Source organism: Triturus cristatus, chromosome 1_2 (assembly GCF_964204655.1).
Source record: "Triturus cristatus chromosome 1_2, aTriCri1.1, whole genome shotgun sequence".
Lineage (NCBI taxonomy): Eukaryota > Metazoa > Chordata > Amphibia > Caudata > Salamandridae > Triturus > Triturus cristatus.
In genome coordinates, this window is record NC_140580.1 from 44,174,155 (window position 1) to 44,194,850 (window position 20,696).

The 20,696-nt window shown below is 45.9% G+C and overlaps 1 protein-coding gene across 2 annotated transcripts in view; it reads right to left on the reverse strand.

The window, feature by feature from the left end:
- Positions 1-20,696, reverse strand: part of ARHGEF40 (Rho guanine nucleotide exchange factor 40) — a 277,055-nt gene that overhangs the window by 100,608 nt on the left and 155,751 nt on the right. For both annotated transcript variants that reach the window (XM_085600773.1, XM_085600764.1), the window contains exons 8-11: positions 18,426-18,542; positions 14,321-14,419; positions 13,561-13,688; positions 8,211-8,349 (exon numbers count right to left, since the gene is read on the reverse strand). In XM_085600773.1, coding sequence (XP_085456899.1) covers positions 8,211-8,349; positions 13,561-13,688; positions 14,321-14,419; positions 18,426-18,542 — 483 coding nt within the window. The remainder of the gene's footprint in view (positions 1-8,210; positions 8,350-13,560; positions 13,689-14,320; positions 14,420-18,425; positions 18,543-20,696) is intronic.

Genomic DNA, 20,696 nt, shown 5'->3' on the forward strand with positions numbered 1-20,696 from the left:
AGCCGGAAACCGCAGTCAGCCAGTAAACCAGAGACAGCACCGGAAGCGACTGCGAGCCCCGGAAACAAGTGATAACATAGGAACGCGAAAGGAGGTTCAGATGCGGAACCTAGAGGCAGCCCCAAAATCTCTACACTCAAATGCCATTTCCTGCCACAGAACACATAGGAACTAAAGAAACGGGGAGTACACACCCCTTCTTTGCCGCCAGGCTGCACTTCGCAAAAATCTCTGTCTGAAATCTAATGTCACAGATCAGCATAAATCAGAGTCTGACGAACGTCTCCAATTTCAAAGCAGCCGAAGAAGCAACGATGGGCCCCGGCGGACCCTCAGCCGATCAACACGGCATTAAGTATTGTGCCTCGTGGGAGACAAACTGACGGTTAAGTCTCGGTTCAATTAAAAACATGAAATGCGATATAAAGGGAACTGCTCCAGTCCAAGGAACAATAAAGTCTTCTAAATGTCAAACCTACGATAGATATTACAGTATGATTCACGTGGGTTAGGGACAAGCGGCCAAAGCTGATACACTAGGCATGGACACGTATGAAAAAACAAGAAACAGATATAAAATAAAGTTGTCTATTTGCTGGAAACACACAGCATGCTGACAGAAGCCTTCCTGAAATAATGACATAAGTAAGGGTGAGCAACATATGATTGACAGGTAAATCAAGACACCCTGAGACAGGGCGAGCAGCCCTTGGCAGGTTATATTCACTATGTTCGTCATAAACATAAGCAACAGGACTAGAACAACCAACATCTTTATCTATGAAAGTACTGGCAAAGTGAATGATTGTATTACATACAGGAATCCCAAATTATATGCCCACACTTACTGAGTGCACTTACAGCAGTTTGAAGGGACACAAAGGATATTTTATACCACATCCAAACCTACAAAAAGTTTCTGGGGCAAGAGAGGGTAGCTACTGTGGCAAAAACTGGGACTACCTGGACGGGAACATTCGTCTAAATGAATGGGGAAGTTAGATGTTTTGTTCGATTGGACACATAAAAAAAGTCAAAAGCAATTAAATATTAAGTAATTGAGAAAGAGATATATATATATATTTTTTTAATCAGACGAAGGAAGATGTAGCGCTTGAAAACTGATAAACATGATGGACAGGGAAGCTGAAATATTAATGAACAGAATGTAACCATAATCGTGAAAGGACATGTAAAGTTAAACAAACCTATGCACAGGACTAGTAACTGTTGCAAAGAGCGCTGTGGGTTGTACAAAACTGCAGAGGACACAGAAATTTTTTAGTGGAATAACAAAAAAAAATCACTGCAAAAGAGGGAAATTATAAGCTACTTAGAGTAGTATTGGAATCCCAGCCAGAACAGTAAAATATATCGATTTGAAAAACTTTATTCGACAATTAAGTCATGAAAGTATCATACAATAACCAACTACATACACATACTAAAACATAAATTAAAACAATACATACATAACATATTTCCGTAGGCGCATGATTTTCGGACTTACTCCTGTACTAAACATCAATTTAAATAAACAACAATGATATCTAGTAAAACAATTAATTAGAGAAACTTCCTAGTTTAATTTAAATTAAGCAGATAGATCCGAAATTAAAAGATAAAAGATACATAATACATGACTTTGAACAAGCGCCACTACATTAGGCACATTTAGTATTTGTCTGTCTAGATCGTAATATCCAGGCCCACTTTATATACTTTGCCATTGCAATTGCAATTAATGGGCTTGGATCTGAACACAAGATTCTTAATGCCTCTACATGTCTTCGGGTGCCTAAAAGGCGACAGACAGGTAATAACCATTTTTTCCGTGGGAGCTCATAGAGAGGACAAAAAAAACCGAAATGGCTCAAAGATTCGATCGTATCCCTACAATATGGGCATTTATCCGAGGGCCCTTTTGTCCATTTAGATGTAAATGAGCAGATAGGGAGAGTACCTATCCTAAACTGAAAATAAAATTTGCGATCAGTTGGTGCTCCTATCAAATCCCAATAAAGTTCCTGACTGGGATGAGCCTTGATCTCTAGATATCTAGCTGTTAGCTGGGAAGTACACCCCTTTGCAGCAGATTCCATGGCAATAAATTCCCAGTACTTGGCTTTGACAATTTCCTTTGGGGGAAAAACAGCATTTTGAGGATCATCCCAAAGGTTGTTCCATCCCAATCTATAGAGTAACACCTTAATGGACCTCAACCAGTCTATTCTATGGAAATGATCTTTCTCCATTATTTCTTTTAGGCCCAGTGCATAATGCTTTAGCTCCTCAGTTGACCAGATCCTACGCCAATACAGCAATGGTCGCAAATTGGCAGTATCTTGAATGGTTTTCAAACCTAGGTCCCAAAAAAGGGGTAGCAAGGGAGTACTTTGCGGTACGCCAACAACTTTCCTTATAAACTCGCTCTCCATGGCATTCAATCGTTTTGGGTTACTTCCATATCCCCATAGCTCAGAACCATATAAGGATGAGCTACGTATCTTCATCGTATAAACCTCAAGGAGTGGGGCTATAGGCTGGGTCTGCGAGGTTTTGAATCTTTTTAAAAGGAAACCTGTTTGTTGCTTGAACTTCAGGATAGAAGAGTCTATTTGGCTTTTCCAGCGCATATTCTTCTGTAATGTTACTCCCAAATAAGTGAAGGCATCCACCTGTTCCAGGGGAGAGCCATTCATAACAATTACGCTACTGAAGGGTTTGTACGATCTACACGGGTTCGGGCCATTCAAAACCATGAACTTGGTCTTAGAGACGTTAATTTCCAAGCCACGTAGCAAGCAGAATTCTTCAAAGCGCCGGAGGGTTAGCTGTAGGCCACTCGGAGTTTTCGAAATCAGCAGAGTGTCGTCCGCGAACATGAGAACGGGAATGCGGGTACCGGACATTGCCGGAGCGTCTGAAGGGACCCGGGAGAGGAACTCGGCCACCCCGTTCACGAAGAGTGAGAACAAAGTCGGTGCCAAGACACAGCCTTGCCGCACTCCTCGCTCCACGGGGAAAGACTCCGTAACCTCGCCCTGCTTTCCCCACCGGACCCGAGCAAAGTTGCTCTCATGTAAGCGGACGACCAATGCCAATAGTTCCGGCGCCATCCCCAAACCCTCCAACACTTGCCACAGCTTGCTACGTGGGACCAAGTCGAAGGCCGCCCGCAGGTCGACGAACACAGCGTACAAAACCCCTTTTTCCAGGACCACTGTCCTCCAGTAGAGGACAATGAACCTAAAGACCTGGTCTATGGTGCTGGTTTTAGGGCGAAACCCCACCTGCAATGGACTTAGCACATTACTGGCTTCCATCCAGGTCTGGATTTTGCCCAAGACCAGCCTACCCAAAATCTTTTGTATAGCATCTATCAAGCTAATGGGTCTATAATTGCAAGCCAACGATTTATCCCCTTTTTTATATATTGGGACGATTTCTGCACCTTTCCAAGAGTGCGGGATCGGCATTCCCTGAGCGATAGCATTTGCTAGGTGCATAATATATAATGACCACCTCGCTCTTTTATACAAAAATACATCGGCCGGGATACAGTCCATGCCGGGCGCACGACCCTGGGTGACTTTATCAAGCGCAATGTCAACCTCCCCGACACTAAACACCGGGGTATCATAAAACGGCCTTACCTGAGAAGGCTTACTAGCTTCCTCAGGACCTATCGAGTACTGAGACTTAAAAAAATCTACCCAAGAACTCTGAGGTACATGATTGTGAGGGCTGTCAACTATTTCACCCTTTTTCCATTTAAAAATATTCCAGAATTTTTTCTGGTCTTTATCAGCACATGCTGCTTTTAGGTCTTGCCACTCACCTTCGTTCCAATCCTTTTTTGCTTTCCACAAGACTTTTTTATGTATATTACGAGCAGCTTTAATCTTGCTCAAATCTTTTGATATTAGAGCAAGTCCCAGCTCGGTGCGAGCTTGTTTACAGGAGGCATTATACCAACCCTCCTGTTTGCTTCTTGGGGCTTTCTGCACTACAGGGGGTCTGCAAAAACTTGACTTTAGTTTTTCAACTAACTTTCCATGGATTTCATCAAATGTTACTGAGGGTTGTCCTAAATTACCTGTTGCCGTAATTGACGACAGCGCCTCTTCAACATGGGACTCTATACTACCCAACAAATCTGGGTGTTCCACGACGTGACGCCATTTGAGGTGGCGTTCGTTGTTTGATAGAACTAACGCTGGGCCATTCTTATCAGGAGTTTGGTCTTTACTAGCTCCCATTCCCAAATCAAACGCGGCTACTAGGGGATTGTGGTCGCTTTCAATCCGTGTCTCGACCACCATGTCCACTAACATATGCCACATCCTCAAGTGGACTAAGAGATAATCTATATTACTTGCCCTAGTGCCATTGTTATACGTTTTGTTACACATCCTGTCTGATTTGGTTCTGCCATTGGCTGCCCTCAACTGGTTGCCCAGGCAGAACCCTTTCAGGTACAGTGCCGCCTCAGTCCATTTGCCGACTGTCTTTGCCTCAAGCTGTGGAACACCCCATTTTGCATCCTCTTCCTCTGTCAGAAGCATGTCTTGAGACCCGAGTGGCTCGAAGGTCGTATTAAAGTCTCCCGCAATAAGTGGGAGCACATCAATGGGGCTAGATTCTACAATGGTGTTTAATGCAGATATCACCTCAGATTTTTTCCCGCCTGGTAAGCCCCTTGCATATACGTTGAAAATGTCAATTTTAAGGTTTTGCGGACTGGTCAGCCTAATTCCCAATATATCTGGGTTCTGTGTTTGAATAGTTTGAACTTTGCATTCCAGATTCTGTTTAACCCAGATGATCAGGCCTCCTGATGCCCGTCCCCTGGGTTTTTTCTCTGCCGGAACAAAAAAATTCAAATATCCCTGCATGAACACCGGGTCCACTGACCATGTCTCTTGGAAAAGACAGATGTCGTGCTTACTGATAAAATCTACCCAGAGGGGAGATGATAGCTTAGAGTTTATACCCGCCACATTCCAAGATAAAAGCAATACGTGGCCTGCAGAGATGAATCCCCCTTCCATACTCCCTGTGATAGATATAGGGGAAGGGGCTATGTCTTGCCCAAGACAAGGCATGGGATTAATACCTGAGATTTCGTTTTGATATTCAACAGGGATGCCTTGTTCTCTGGGCCCTGTCATATTTTCTTGGACAGGGGATATGTTAACATCTCTACCTTTAGGCGAATCACTATCACACATACCCTCATCTGCCGTTAAAACCACATTTGTTTTACCACATTTACCTGATGTTAATAAGGATACACATGGTATAACATCATTAGAGTGTGTTCTACCGTCAGACAGTCAGTCGCAGTCCGCTAGCCCAGAGAGTACATCAAATCTGTTAATCGATCTTATGTCCTCAAGAAAAGTTCCATTAGTCAAGGGGCCCCTGCGTGTATTCCCACCTAAAGACTGTGACTTTGATACATAAAAGTAAGACAGTGGCATTGTACATATCATAGACGAAGAGGCAATTTGGGGCCAAGAACAGATATATTCCACACACCGCCTATCCCTGAAATTAATGACAACACAATCCCCCTTAGATGACTTGGTACTTCTGCCCACCCAGTTTACACGCCTTGCATATAAGATCTCAGCATGCATCTGGGCCGGCAGTGGTCGTTTGGCATCAAGCCAATGTGTACATTTGTTCTTTAATTCCCAATAGGATTCCCTTGCTCTCTTCACCAGATTGGGAACCCCAGTTAAAATCACCACGTAGGGGGCTGCTTCAGGGGGTAGATGTAGATCAATTAGGCCTGAAGAGGCCTGTACTGCAGGCTGAATGATTGGAAGCTGCCTGTCAGTTCTTACTCTACTTTCCCTAGGGCTAGTTGGTATCGGGTGTGGGGAGAGATGTTCATCTACTATCGGAGTGTCCACTACTGAAGTCGGATTAGACTCCTGGGGGATAGTTCGATTATCTAGTGCAGAATTAACCAAATTACTGGCAGTGGATTTGGTCTCAATCCGTTGTCCTGTTATGCCAGAACGCTCTTTTAACGAGCTCAGGCCTTGTTTGCCACCCCGAGAATTACCCGATGCAAGTGAGAGTTCCATACATACGAGTCTACTCTCAATAGAACCTAATCTTTCGTAGATGGGATCACATAATTTCTTAACAATACTTTCCATTTTGACCCAAAAAGATACTGTGTCAGTTACTTCCACACCCAGCGTCCCCAATGGTGGTAATGGGTGTGACCTTGTTTCAGTTGTTTGGGGTTTGGGGTGTGAAGGTGTAGCCTTCGATGAAACAGAGGCGAGGGATTGACCAGCCTTGGTGTCGACGATCTTCCCAGCGGCTTTCTTTTGGTTACCCCTACAGTTCTTTTTCAGGGTATTGGCTGGTTGTTGTTTGACGGAAGCCGCATTTAGGTTGCTGGTTGAGCGGGTCTTAACACCTAACAAAGGTTCGGAAGTGGGGACCCGATTACCCATATTAACAGTGTCGACATTATCGTCCATTATTTCAATCAGAGACATGGGGCAAATCATTGACTCATTAATTTGTTCTTCCATCACGGGAGACACTGGACTCGAGGAATCCAACCTTACAGGCTGGCCACAGGGTGGTGATTTTGAGTTAGCCATATTCCCCAAAGAAGACCTCTTGTCACAGAGAATGTCTAACGATAGTCTTTTCTCGGTTAATTCAATGTCCTTAGCAAGGGCTGACTGCACTCTCACCAAGAAGTTGTCCAATGTTCCCATTAGTGCGCCCCCAGTCGATTGCAAGGTAGGACCATCCCTTTTCTGCATTTTATCCATTTTTGTCATCTAGTCACCACGTTTTCATACAAAGTCCCTCTGGGTTACAAAGGTGCAGTAATTAGCTTGGACTTACCAGGCACCCAAAGTTACAAGCAGCAGGTGTTAGAGGAGGGTCCCGTTCCGTTCTCTGACGTTCTCGGACGGGCTCAGACGGGCCCGCCCTTGGCCCGGGCTTCGCCCGGCGCGCGCCCGCGCGCGTCCCGCGGAGCGGGGGCCGTGAGGAGTGTTATAGCGTCAGGGCGGGAGGGCGGGAGTACGGGAAGAGGACACAGCTGTGTTCAGTCGCGGGGCTTCTGGTCCTCGCAGTCCCGCATTACACTCGCTTCCTCGAATGACAGCCTCCAATGAGGTTTCAGGCGACTCCTCCGTTCCTCAGCCTTGGATAGACCCCTCCGTTAAAAGCACTTTGTTAAAACCAGTCTCAGACTCCTACCACGAACGGCACCCGCGGAGCGGGGGCCGTGAGGAGTGTTATAGCGTCAGGGCGGGAGGGCGGGAGTACGGGAAGAGGACACAGCTGTGTTCAGTCGCGGGGCTGCTGGTCCTCGCAGTCCCGCATTACACTCGCTTCCTCGAATGACAGCCTCCAATGAGGTTTCAGGCGACTCCTCCGTTCCTCAGCCTTGGATAGACCCCTCCGTTAAAAGCACCTTGTTAAAACCAGTCTCAGACTCCTACCACGAACGGCAGTAAAATATATCGTTAATGAAAGAAATGAGGGTGTTCGAGAGAGTAGAAGTTATGCAAATAAAATGACAGGAATAAATCTGTGAAAAATACACAGATGAGAAAAACAGAATAGGATGCAAACATCTATTCCAGATGAGAAGCTTCCTGGCGTTTTTAGAAAGATGAAACAGCAAGCAAAAGGCCTCTACCAGCTTCAGTCTAGAAGGGGTTGGAAGAGAAGCATCAGCCATGCGGGGTCAAAGGTGCAACCCCTGAAACGTATTGAAAGCCAAAGTGGAAACCACTGTCCTACCAGGATTCAAAGGATTACCACCATCCCTAGCTTGGCAGCAGACAGAGGAGTAACCACTAGTACAAGTCCAACAACAGTCGAAGGAGCAACCACTGACTCTAGTCCGGTTCCAGCCAAAGGGACAAGCACAAGCCTCCATCCACCAGAAGCTAATGGACAATCACTGACACAGGCGTCAAAGCAGCAGCCATTGGCCATGGTTCACCAGCAGTCTAAGGACTGCTGTGCCCTTTAAATCACTGACAAACAGGAGTTATTCATACATTTTCCTTGTAAAACTGGGCGACTATGGCCTCATCATGCTGTTAATCATGTGATTGACCGGGACTGTTTACCACCAATCTGAAAGGCAACCACCAGACTACCTGCAGACATAGGGGACATCTACTTGACTCATTACAGGGTCGTCTTACCGCTTCCACCTCCTCCTGACTTCGGCACCGCTCCAGGTCAGATTCCAGACTGCGTAGCCGCTGGTTTGAGAGTTGCACCAGACGGTGGATGGTGTTGTCGACCTCATTATAGAGGCCAAATGCTGAAGCCACATCTGTCCTAAGAGATCAATATGTAGAGGGTAAAAGTCTATACCAGTTACAGCACGCCACCCACATCGCACAGCCTCACACAGTCTACGCCACCAGAGTTTGAGTGGTATCGTAATATTGTTGAATATTGTCTGACCTATATATGATGCTACAAATATCGTTTACAAAAATATTACCGCATTGGAGTAATAGTCATTAGTCTATGCCCAATGGGACAATATTTTTTAAAGGATATTTAGGACACAATATTAATGTCAGATAATATTTATGTATATGATATTCTGAAATACAACCCCACAGTTCACACTCCCAATAGGGAGCACCTGTGGCAGTGAGCTGTTGGAGGTGGGGGCTCTTTGAGTGGGTTTATGTGGCAGTCACTAATTTGTTGTGTGTGCTGCAACCTCATAACCACACCACCTTGAGACTAAACAGCTCTACCAACATTACTGCAAACACATAATAGATATGGTACCATTCCAAAAATCACCTGCACACAGCATCCACGAACCACAATAAAAGCGGCAACACCACCCACTGCTTTAACAGAAAACATACCAGGCTCAACTGGCAGATTACAAAACCCACATGATATCCCAATTGCAGCACTTACAACTACACTAACACCAGCACATGCCACCCAAAGAATTTGGAATCCAAACCAAAAGCACACTTAACTCACACCTCTAATAGCTGACTGCCACAGAACCACACCTTCTGGAGTCTACATCGCCAAAGACCACAACACAAGGAACTCAATCCTCCCATATCCATCACCAAGAAGAATCTACTCTTAGCAGTGAGCCCACAAGATCCTAACCCCACAAATAAAGTCCCACAACAAGTTACACCACCCACACTTCCACATGCTACGCTTTAGTCCACATCTCCAGTTGGCCACATGTCCAGGAGCCCATTTCCCACAGCCCACAACAGAAGCAGACAATTACAAGTGTCTACACCTCACAGACCAACGGCTAACAGCTCACAACACTATAACCTAAGCCAGCACAGTTCACATCACCTACACCTTGTGCCCACTAAAGCTCACACTGTCCGCGGTTCACAAAGGCTAAACCTCCTCGACCCCATTTCACTAGATCCCATACACTTTAGAGTCAACAAAGTCCATAGCTGACACTTCCAAGAGCCCACACCACACAGATGGCATTCCACCAAAACCAACCACAGATAATATTAGTGCACAACTGTAGGACACACTACCCAGAGTTCTCTCACTACTGCCTGGTAACCAGAAACTTCACTACTAACAACTCAAAGCATCAAAAGTACAAACAAATCCCTCATACCACAGCAAAGAGTATCCGCTATCTATAGGGACTACTTCATATATAAACCAGACCAGATTGTTCAAGACACTATGACCAACACCTTCCACAGCCCAGACAACCAAGAGCTCCGAAGGCCCACAGCCAATCGGAAGCCTGCACCACGCACATCTAACACAATCCACATCCCATACCATCACACCACTGCCCCTAAGAAAGTAATTATCCCCAAAAGGACACAGCCCACGGCTCCTTGGTATTCTCAGGAACTGAAGACACAAAAATTGAAATGTAAACAACTGGAATGGGCCTGGAGGAAGGATTATCTTCCAGCTGAAAGAGCACTATATAAACAAGGCCTTCTTTGTTATAAACAACTGCTGTTTGAAACTAAGCGCAAGTTCTTTGCCGAACAGATTAAACTAGCCAGTAACTCATCAAAAGAATTATACAAAATAGTTACCAGGCTGGCACACCCACTGCCTGCAACTATCATAACTAGTTTGGATTTTTGCGAGGAAATCACTACTTTTTTCCAGACTAAAGTGGAAGCCATTTTCAATACTTTTAAGGATCCGGTGGGTAATGTTCCAGGATCTAAGGTAGGTCCTGCATTAAAATATAGTTTGGATAGTTTTCCCCTATATCCTACTCATATACACGTAAGCTTCTTTTATCTGCTAAATCAGGTTCGCCTCATGATCCATGCCCAGTAGCAATAGCAAAACTGGCTTCTGAACCCATAGCCTTGACTTTGACACCTCTTTTCAATGCTATGTTTTCCGAAGGGCTTTTTCCCAAATTACGGAAAATGGCCTTGGTGCTACCGCTCTTGAAAAAACCCAGCTTGGATACTAATGACGAAGCAGCTTTCGCCCCATTTCACGCCTCCCTCTGCCCGCTAGATTGGTGGAAAAATACATGAACACTAAATTGAGCGCCTATCTATGTGATGCCAAAGCCTTGGATCCCACCCAATTTGGGTTTAGAGAAGGGCATAGCACCGAAACCGCCCTTATTAAATCCACGGAAGAGATTAGGAGAGGGTTGGACCAGGGAGTTAAGGCGGTGTTGATCTTGCTTGATCTCTCCGCTGCCTTCGATACGGTCCACCATGGAGTGTTGATGGACCGTTTGTCGGCCTGCAGAGTAAGGGACAAAGCTTGGTCACTCCTTAATTCCTTCCTTTCTGACAGACGTCAGACAGTTGCTTTGGGTGAGTTTGTCTCCAAACCTTTCTCCCTTCCATGTGGGGTTCCTCAGGGATCTTCCCTGAGCCCCACGCTCTTTAATGTTTACGTATCTCCTTTGGCCCCTTTGATCAAGTCTTTCAGCTTCTGTTTAACCTCATATGCCGATAATACTCAAATTGTAATTTCTTTACAACCAGGGCAGGAGAAGGAGTAGGGGGAAAGGCTACATGATTGTATGGGAGCAGTGGGAGGCTGGATGACGCAAAATTGCTTAAAGCTTAATGCTGGTAAAACAGAGGTGATTATGTTTGGTAATAATGCTAATCTCTGGACTCCTTGCTGGTGGCCAGAGGCTATGGGGACTCTTCCAGTACCTTCCAGAAAAGTTAAGAACTTGGGTGTAGTACTGGACGAACATCTCACTATGCGCGACCAAGTGAATGCCGTGGTCTCTGCCACCTCCTATATCCTTAGGACCTTAAGGAAAGTTATACCTCATTTGCCGGCAGACTGTAAGCGTACAGTGGTTACGGCCTTGATTATGTCAAGACTTGACTACTGCAACAGTCTTTATTTGAATATGCAGGAGTGCAATTTACAAAAACTTCAGATGCTCCAGAATTCAGCAGGCAGGCTGCTTACTGGAACTCCGAAATTTGCCTCTATTTCTGTCTCAATAAAAAAGCTTCACTGGTTGCCGGTAAAGAAGCGAATTCTTTTTAAATCCCTCTGCTTAGTTTTCCGAGCCCCCCAGGATACAGGCCCACTTCATCTGAAACAACAATTTCAGTGGTATGTGCCAGGAAGATCGCTACGCTCTCTAGGAGCAAAACTAATTGTACTTCCCATCACAAGGAGAGCTGGATGGGGTGGTAGAAGTTTTGTCGCGGGGGCAGCCAAGGCCTGGAATGAGCTTCCTTTTAGTATGAGAAACTCTAAGGATCTATTGTCATTTAGGAAAGCGCTCAAAACATGGCTTTTCTGATTTGCTGGCTTATCGGTTGTTGGGAGGACTGCAGCAAGCGCCGGGACACCTTAGGGTAGCTGTGCGCTATAAAAGTCTTACTAACATAACATAACATAACACCACAGCACTCAAGCCAACACCCTCTAAAGTGCACACCAAAACATATCCCACAGCTACCATAAGTCATACTACCTACAACCTACACCATAAAAAGCCATACAATCTACTGCAGCCAAAACCCACACTACCTAAGCCCATACCTTCTATAGCCTATAACAGACACAACCCATACCTCCGACGGTTACCTTTGCACTAAGTATAGTCTCTTCTGTGCGGAGGAAGGACTGTGATGAGGTAGGGTTTCACTTCATCCTGCTTTCAGGGCAAGGGTTTTTTCTTTTGCTCACTTTAGGAAAATTGGGCTAGCATCTATCATATATGGATAGTTAGCGGTTCTTAGGGTAAGAAAATGGATGGAGAAATGGATGATGGAAGACATTCCTTAATATCATATGATCATCATGGTAGCATTGCATTGATTTAGAACCTCTGCATTCAAACTTGCCAAGATAAGGACATAGTGAGAAGGGAAAGGTGGTAGGGCCCATTCCCTCCATATTATACATTAAGCATGTAGGGGGGGAACATCACTGTAGGGGAATCTAAAATGCAGAAATTATACACTGACCGATGGAAAGGCCCTTTCCCACCATAATTTCTAGATCTTGATGAGAAAGGGAAAATATCTTTCTTGCCCAACAACCCTGCACTATTGGTTCTTCTTTGACTTTACCTGTATTGTGTTTTGGTGGTTGGACCTTACCTTGAGATAGAGATACTTGTAAGATGTGGGGCATTTGAAGTAGATTTGTTAATTAATTTTTAAAATAGTTTTAGAGAGGGATGAACATCACCTCAGAGTGGCTGGTGAATGATAATTATTTATAAGCAGTGGCTGAGTATGACAGTGCCCATAGATGGAGAGAGGCCACGTGAGATGAGCTTTGGGCTGGGCCTGTTAGATGGCTGGGACTGGTTCTTCTTTTGTTTTATTTTGAGGACAGTGACGTTTAGATTAGCACAGGTAGCAAGCTGAAGCTACAACATCCAAAGCCCGCATCTCCTGGAAACTCAACCGCTACAGCCTACAATACCAAAGACTGCTTCCGCAGGGCAGACACCACTTACACCACCGCAGCCCAGCTGTACACATCCCACTACAGTCAGGCCCTACCACTGCCCATAGAGTATTCAGCTAAGAACTGCACTTGGATCCCTCACCACCCAGGACGTGTACCTCAGACAAGAAACACCAAATAGAGAACACAGCACTCAAAAACGCACTAGCCAGAGGACGCATGAAGCTAGGACTCACACTACCCATAACTCAAACAGGATTAGCAGTGCCATCTACAGCCAAATTACACCCATAGCACACACCACAGAGAGACCACACTGGACACTGCTTCATCCAGAACACGTACCACCAATTGCTCATATGTCCAATGGCCTGCACCTTCCTGAGCAATCACCACAGTCACCCTTTATTACACAGAGCATACCTCACCCACAAACCACACCACCTGCAAACATGCTTTATCCACTACCATGTGCCCCTGTCAATGTACAAGGTGGGGCAGCAAGGGGAAAATGCAACGGAAGGGTGAAATGCAGAGCTCTGGTAACTTCTTTCTCTACCTATACGACAATCTCCCTCTTACTATCCTCTTCCTCCCATAGTCCTCACCCCACCCGAAGTTAGTCCTAACCTGTGGTTGCAGGATTTCTGCAGTCGGGCGATAAGTGATCCTCCGTTCCTCTGCAGCTCAGATAGCCGCCCATCTGACAACACCTTCATCATTGTCTCCTGCTGCTGCGAGATCAGGGTCTGTATTTCCTGTAAGAGATGGGATGGCCGTTGTCAGGTCATGTATAAAGTCTCTCCCTCAGACTCTCACCAAAGCAAATCTGTGGTAACTGGGACAGTAGTATTTGCCCGCATGTCTAATGACCCAAGGTAATTCTCTAGACCTGGGTAGGGTTGCAGTGTGACTAGGTTTGACTTGAACTGGTCTGATTTGGGCAGATCTATTCAGATCAAAGGGAGCGCCTGACTGAAAGACCTATTTTGTGTTTGGGTGAAACTGAACAACTTGCCATTGCGAACTAATATGTTTTCCGGTCAAGGAGACTGTTTGTTTGGATCATAGAGGACACCAACCCCAGGTCAGTCTACCCTGTGTTCCACTTTCGAGAAAGATTGAAAAAGTGTTGTTGGAAGTCAGGGTTGAACCAAGGATGTCAAAGTTGCCCAATATGCTGTATATGACTTGGCAATACCTGCCTCATACGTCACAATGAAGGGCCCTTTGCCATATGGGGGCATTTGGAGGGATAAAACTGTCAACTTGCACCTTTTCATCTGTAGATGGAAAGATGTCGGTCTGTGGTGTGCTTGGAATGTCAGTCCCCTGAAGGTTCAGTCCTTGACATTAAGAACGAGGTCAGAAGGATGGAGGGTCCTCTTACCTGACTGGTCCCGGCTGAGGTCTCCAGCTGCAAGTCTTCAATAACATCTAACAGGGACTGCAGGACCTCCAGGCAGAGCTGAGACAGCGAGTCTAGCGTCTAGAGGAGCAAGGGTGACAGAAGAAGAGGTGGGGAGTGCAAAGCAAGAGGGAAGTGCAGTAAGAGACAGAGAATGGGTGTTGAGAGACAAGACAGAAAGGTGCAGGGAGAGAGCGGAAATAAAGTAGAGACAGAATGAGGAAGTTTGCAGAGAGCAGGGATGGGTGAAAGAATAGTGGATATTTACATTATTAAAGTCACCGAGCCTCCTGCTTTTTAGATGCAACACAGTGTGTGTGACTGTGCGTGTGACCCGGTTCAGTGTGCGTCTGTGTGCCTGGTCTCAGGGCTTTTGTTTCTGTGAATGCACTTGACTGTATTTATACGAGACATGACCTCCAGCCACATACGAGAATTAAACCAGTTGGATTCTGCGGAACAACATACAGTAGACACACAAGAAGATGCAACTCTTTATTTCAACATCAACAGGGACATCGAAAAACATTAGCTGGGGACATGAAAACAGCAGATCTAATGGAGCGCCCAGGACTGCCATTCTCTTGCACATGTCCTTGCCAAGAGCTAACCTTAATGTGTCGCCTGTCTTGTCCGGTCCCTCCTTTCTTCCACCTAGGCACCAACCAGGACTGACAGGTTTACATCTGCCTCAAACTTACATAAAAACCTTCAACTGTAATATGATTATTGTCTCCGTCACTTTCATTAGTCCTTCTGCTCACTCTGATTCGTCATCACTGCGATCTTGTTTCTTAAGGGACTTTCAACAGGAAGAGGTTAGTTTGCCTGGCTCCATCATGCTCCAATTCAGCATCAAGGAGGTCAGGGCGAGTACCCCAGTGAGTGGACCTGTACCTGAAGCGCTTGAAGGGTGCATGCCTTGTTACCGTCTTCTTGCCTAAGACAGCTTATAACATGATGCATGAAATGGGTAGGGATCAAAACGGGAGACCATCTTACCTTACACATATCGCCTCAAGAGAGCAACATACCTGTGCTAAGTCCTTCCCTACAAGTGCAAGGACATATTGTTTCATGCTTCCCTTTTGCTGATCGCCCTGGCAAACAGCATCAAGTGCCTGAGAGAAAGAGTAGACCACCTGTGTCCGAACGACTCATCTGAACGTTCAGGCATGCACTTGTGGCATGAACTTGGCGGTGGTGTTGTGCAGTGTATTTCTGTAGTAAGTAGATTTGATACATTATTCGTGAAAAGAACTTCTTTGTCAAGTGAGCTACTTGTGTGCATTTGTGAAAGGACTCCCAAAGCTCTCGGCTTTTGGTTGGCATGAGACCAACACGGAGTGGCTTTCTTGAAACTAAAATGCCTTGGCCATTAAAGGGCAGTCCATTATCAGACTTCACTTCAAGCATGCCATATGCTCAGAATAGCTTTCACGACCAAGTATAACCGAAGTCTCTGCCATGTGTGGGGTTATTTGTATCTTGGGGTACCTGGGATACTTGTTGGAAGCAACCAGCACATATTGACTTGAAATGGAAACATATCGATAGCAGCCACATTCCACATCCTTGGAGGTAGAGGTGACCTTTGCAGTAGCCCCAGGCCAAACGAGCTGTTGAGGCTTTTCTGTATATAATATTTTTCTTTTCTAGGGAGCAACCATTACTGTCTCTGATACTTTTCTCCACTGGAACCACACCTCTGCGACCAGAGGTCTAGTTCTAAGTCAGTTCTTCAGAAATGTAATCATGTCTGGGCATCGAGACCCTTTCGCCGTGGCTTCTGAGGTGATCTAACCCGGCTTCAATATTCCCTCACACAATATATTTCTGAACCTTAGAGGTATTTTCACAAAAATATATTTACATATCCTAATTCTGTTTTCCCCTCCAATTTTAAACTGCTCATATAGGCTATTTCTGCATTACGATGCACCCCCTAAAAAATGTCAAGGAAGTACATGCTCAGGTCTCTCCTACAAATAGGATCCTGGTTAAAGTGTGAAGGAAGCGGCCGCTACAACACGGCTCGCTCGTCTCCAGGCAAACATTCCACTGGCTCCCATACCTGTTCTCAACTATATATACACACAACACTAAAGTAATTTCTTCAAAAGGAGGGCATGATCTAGCCAGTCTAATTGCCAGATCATCAGGCACTCTCACAATGCTTCAATTGTAGTACTCACATGCTGCATTAGTGCCCTTGAATGGGCTCAGTCTTAAATTTCACTACTACTTGGCTGCCAGAAACTGAGAACTGGATCTTCCTGAAAGCGAACAGTAGCCAAACTGTGCAGGAATGCAATCAATTGCTGGCACTTCGTCCACCATGACAGCTACGCACTTGAATGTCATTGGCCTCTCCTTCGTATTATCCACTGCATGCCTCGTTCTGGGTTGCCTTACGTTCTATATCATCGCTAGTCGCAAGTGTAGACTCCAGGCGGGGCTTTGTGAAGGATTTTAGCAGCCCAGGTACTATCTAGCCACCAGAGGTTTCTCTTCAACTGAACTCTCTTAGAATGTTATCCCTCAACCTTTACTGTGAGAACCCTTCAGGGACCTGGTTCCACCAAACACAATGTCAACACATCGGCGCCCTTTGCCATAGTGCTCTGTAGCGACCTGCTTCCCGCTGTAATGCCGGAGTTGGTCCTTGGAGCTAATACAAAGCTCCACCAGAAGATCCCACCCGGTGTGACCCTGGGACAGCCTTTAAATACTCTCCATGGAGCTGAGCCTCAAGTTCATTCCAAGGCACCATTTGTTATGTTATTAAAGTTGTGGAGCGCACGTATGCCTTCAAGGTGTCCTGGCGCTAGGCAAAGAAAAAAAAGACCTTAATGAAAGAGCATTATTGACTACATAGCCATGTTTTTAGAGCCTTACAGAAGCATAAAAAACTCAAATTGTTTTGCTTTCATAGTTTCACCAAAGGAGCCTCTTTGGCGACATGTCAAGCTCTGCCTGTGTGTTCTTGCAGAGGTCATCTCTGGGATAGATGTGGGGTGACTGTCACTGCACCCACTTCAGACATTAGCTTGGAGCCCCTCGGCTTCCACACTCCCTGCAAATCTGACTTGCTTATGTTTGAAGGAAAGTGAGATGCATGAAGCACTTTCCAACTCTTTTTGCTTCACTGGGCTGTAGGGTAGAGGAGGGGTAATAGATTACCTCTTATCCCCTAACTTGTGGGGGCACAGGACATCCACCATGGGAGGTACCCCCTAGATATCAGAGACTGCTGAACTGCTATCCTCTCAGTACCTTATATGGAAGGCTTCTGCTGTGCTTCATTTGTTCACTATTTCTGGACTGGAGTCTGTTTGAAGGACCCAGGCTACAGTTTTCCCCATCATTCCTATGGTTGCTGGTTCTGCCTGTCTTTCTATCTGTGGCTGCCAACCTTTCAAAATCCTCGCATCACTCTCATGGTTAGGCCAAGGTGCTGCACTTCTGTGCAGCCTTCTCTCTACTTTAGCCACCACTGCAAGGTACTCAAGCCCTTCAACGTATCCTAGCCCCCCGGCTACTGCCACCACTCTTTTTAGATGCCTATTCTGTGGACTTGACTGAGTTCACTGGACTTCCCTGTGCCAATGTATGTTGTCCCCAGCCTTTTCCCTAGGTACAGGGAATACAAAAGTGTTTGCCTGTATTTCATGGTCACTAGTGTTTGTATGGGATTGATCTATGGTGCCAAAGCATTACCAATCTCTATAACTACTCCTATTTACCTGTTTGCAGATGTCATGTCAGGTCCCCGTTCCACCCTCATGCCCCAGTGAGGTTCTGAGGCGAGATACAGTCAACCTACACTCATCCAACACCAGGATCAGGTCCATTGCGTAATCTGTCCTGGGGCACATACGGCCACTACGATTGATTCCTATCTCCTGAGCTCAGCTACCTATCCCTAACTGGGCCAGTCACCCTCAGCAAGGGCTGTAAGGAGGTCCTCCTGTTACCTGCACGCTTCATGCAAACTGCCCAAAAAACAGCTACATGAGGAATGTCGTACATACTAAAATATACACCAGCCTATTTGTATATGCATGTGTCAGGTTTGGTCGCTCACCCTGTGGTTCTGCATCCACTCACTGTGTGAGTAGGGGAGCGTCCCGCCGAGGCTGGGCGGCAACTGCTGGGCGTCCACGTAGTCTGTCAAACCTTCGAGTCCAGTCAACACAACAGCCTGAAACAGAGAAACCAGAGAGTCGAGCGCAGTCTGAGCACAGGCCAGGAACAATCTGCACAGCTACAACTGAGTCAATACGAGTTCTTATGACAAAAAATGTATTGCTACCAGCTCTTAGGACACGAACGGGGCTAGTACAGCTTTTGTTGACTATGACTGGGCCTAAGCCATGTGCATGACTGCAAATGGTCCAACGCCACTATAAATGAAACCGGACCACCTTCAATGACTATGTGTGCCAGACCCAACTCACTTGGCAAAACATATGTGAGTACTGACCTTTATTACTAAGACTGGACGGATGCCCTGGGTTGATTACAGCTGGACTAATTCCACTTCCTGTAACAACAACTGGATCAGTCCCACCCGCAGTCACCACAGCTGGCTCCAGAAATGGAGAACTGTCAAAACTGTAATCCTAGCTTTAAGAAAGAGGACATTTATTTCTATCTACAACATGCTTGCACAAGCAGCAGCGAGTCACTTATGATGCGAAAGTAATTTTTTGATGTGAGATGCAGATCGTCCCAAAGTACTGATAATTTAGGAGTGCCTTTTATTCAGATCTCCACGCTCTCATCTTTTATAATAGTGAGACATCCTAACACCCACAATTTTAACTTTAAAGTATATATCTTGCAAGCATATGGACATACTTTTGTTTGTAAACAACTCAACTCGGGTACTCTCTAGCACCGGAGTATTTAAGTAGAAACTTAGAACCGAGTTTGTGTGTCTGTGTGTGTGTGTGTGGTGTGGGAGGGGCATGTGCTGATTGGTGGACTAATGCCCTTATTAATGGTGGTCCAGATACTTCCGCTCCCTGGGCACGCCCTTTCTGTGCAACTATAAGAATTATATGATTTTTTTTTATACCACAAGTCCCCGGTACCCTGCATTGCTCCCGAGGTGAATTTCAGCAGATCAGACTTTACCTCCCTCGTGCCGCCATATTCCTCAGGTTGTGGAGAGCAAGGAGAGCCGCCATGCATCAAAGAGAAGTGCTCCTTCCTGTTCAGGAGAGGCCAGGGAAAATGGAGGAGTGAGGAGACTGGCGGCTGTTCAAGGTACTTCATCAATGGGCATTTGATGTACTGGCCATAGTTCCCTCTTCCCAAGCTGCGAGGAGGGGAGCTGTCGACGTGTATACCAGTGGCAGGAAAGAAACACAGCACGCACTGAAGTGCACTGGACAGACCTCTCCCACGAGCTGCTGTGGGCTTTTTAGGTCTGGCTTGAGAGCACAGCTGTAGCCAGATCTTATACAGTCACCAGAAAAAGCGCTTTAGTGAGCAGTACAGAGAGAGGGCCTGGGCTTCACCTACATGATGGCTTTCCTCTCTACAAATTCAGTGGCGGCTCCTCCACTAAGGCGGATAAGCGTTGCCCCACTCCTACTTCAGCAGTGCCAAAAAGAAAATAATAATAATAGGACATTATTATAATTTTATTTTTCTATGCGGGAGACTGGGCGAGGCAGGGCTCTGACGCCAGAGCAGGGAAGGAGTGGTTTGCACTCCTCTAAGTGCACATGACAGTTTGCCCAGCCCTCCAGGGCCGGTCAAACGGACATGCGCACTTGGCATGTTCTCCATTGGGCTGTGTTGCACAGTCCCCTGGAAAACATGCCTAGCCTCCCCATGTACTGCCTGAGCGCCAAACAGGAGGCTCAGACCAATCAGCATCGTGATTAGCTGGGACAGCCCAGCAGCCTGAGTGTTTCCGGTGCTGTAGCGGACCTGAAGAGGACAGAGGAGAGACGGCAGCGCGGCAGAGAAGGAAAGTTTTTCTTTTAAATGTGTTTTAATCCGACCCCGCCGCACCACCCCACTTGAGCAAACCACCACTGTACAAATTGTTGATGAAGTACAATGTGTACACTTTGGTTTTGCTGCAGCTTTTGCCTTGAGGAGAAGTCTATGCTCAATCCAATAGGTTTGACTTGGTTATGGCGACAATCCGAACATTAAGGCTGAACTGTTTATTATTAAATGTTGTGACAAAGCCAATAGGTTTCTAAGGGTAGATTGTTATTACACTGTGTTAAAGCCTGCAGCCATGTATTTAATTAAATTGCATATCACAAGCTCCTGTATTAATCCTGGGTTAGGATGTTCGTTAGCTCGTCTAAAACTCAAGGGGTAGAATATT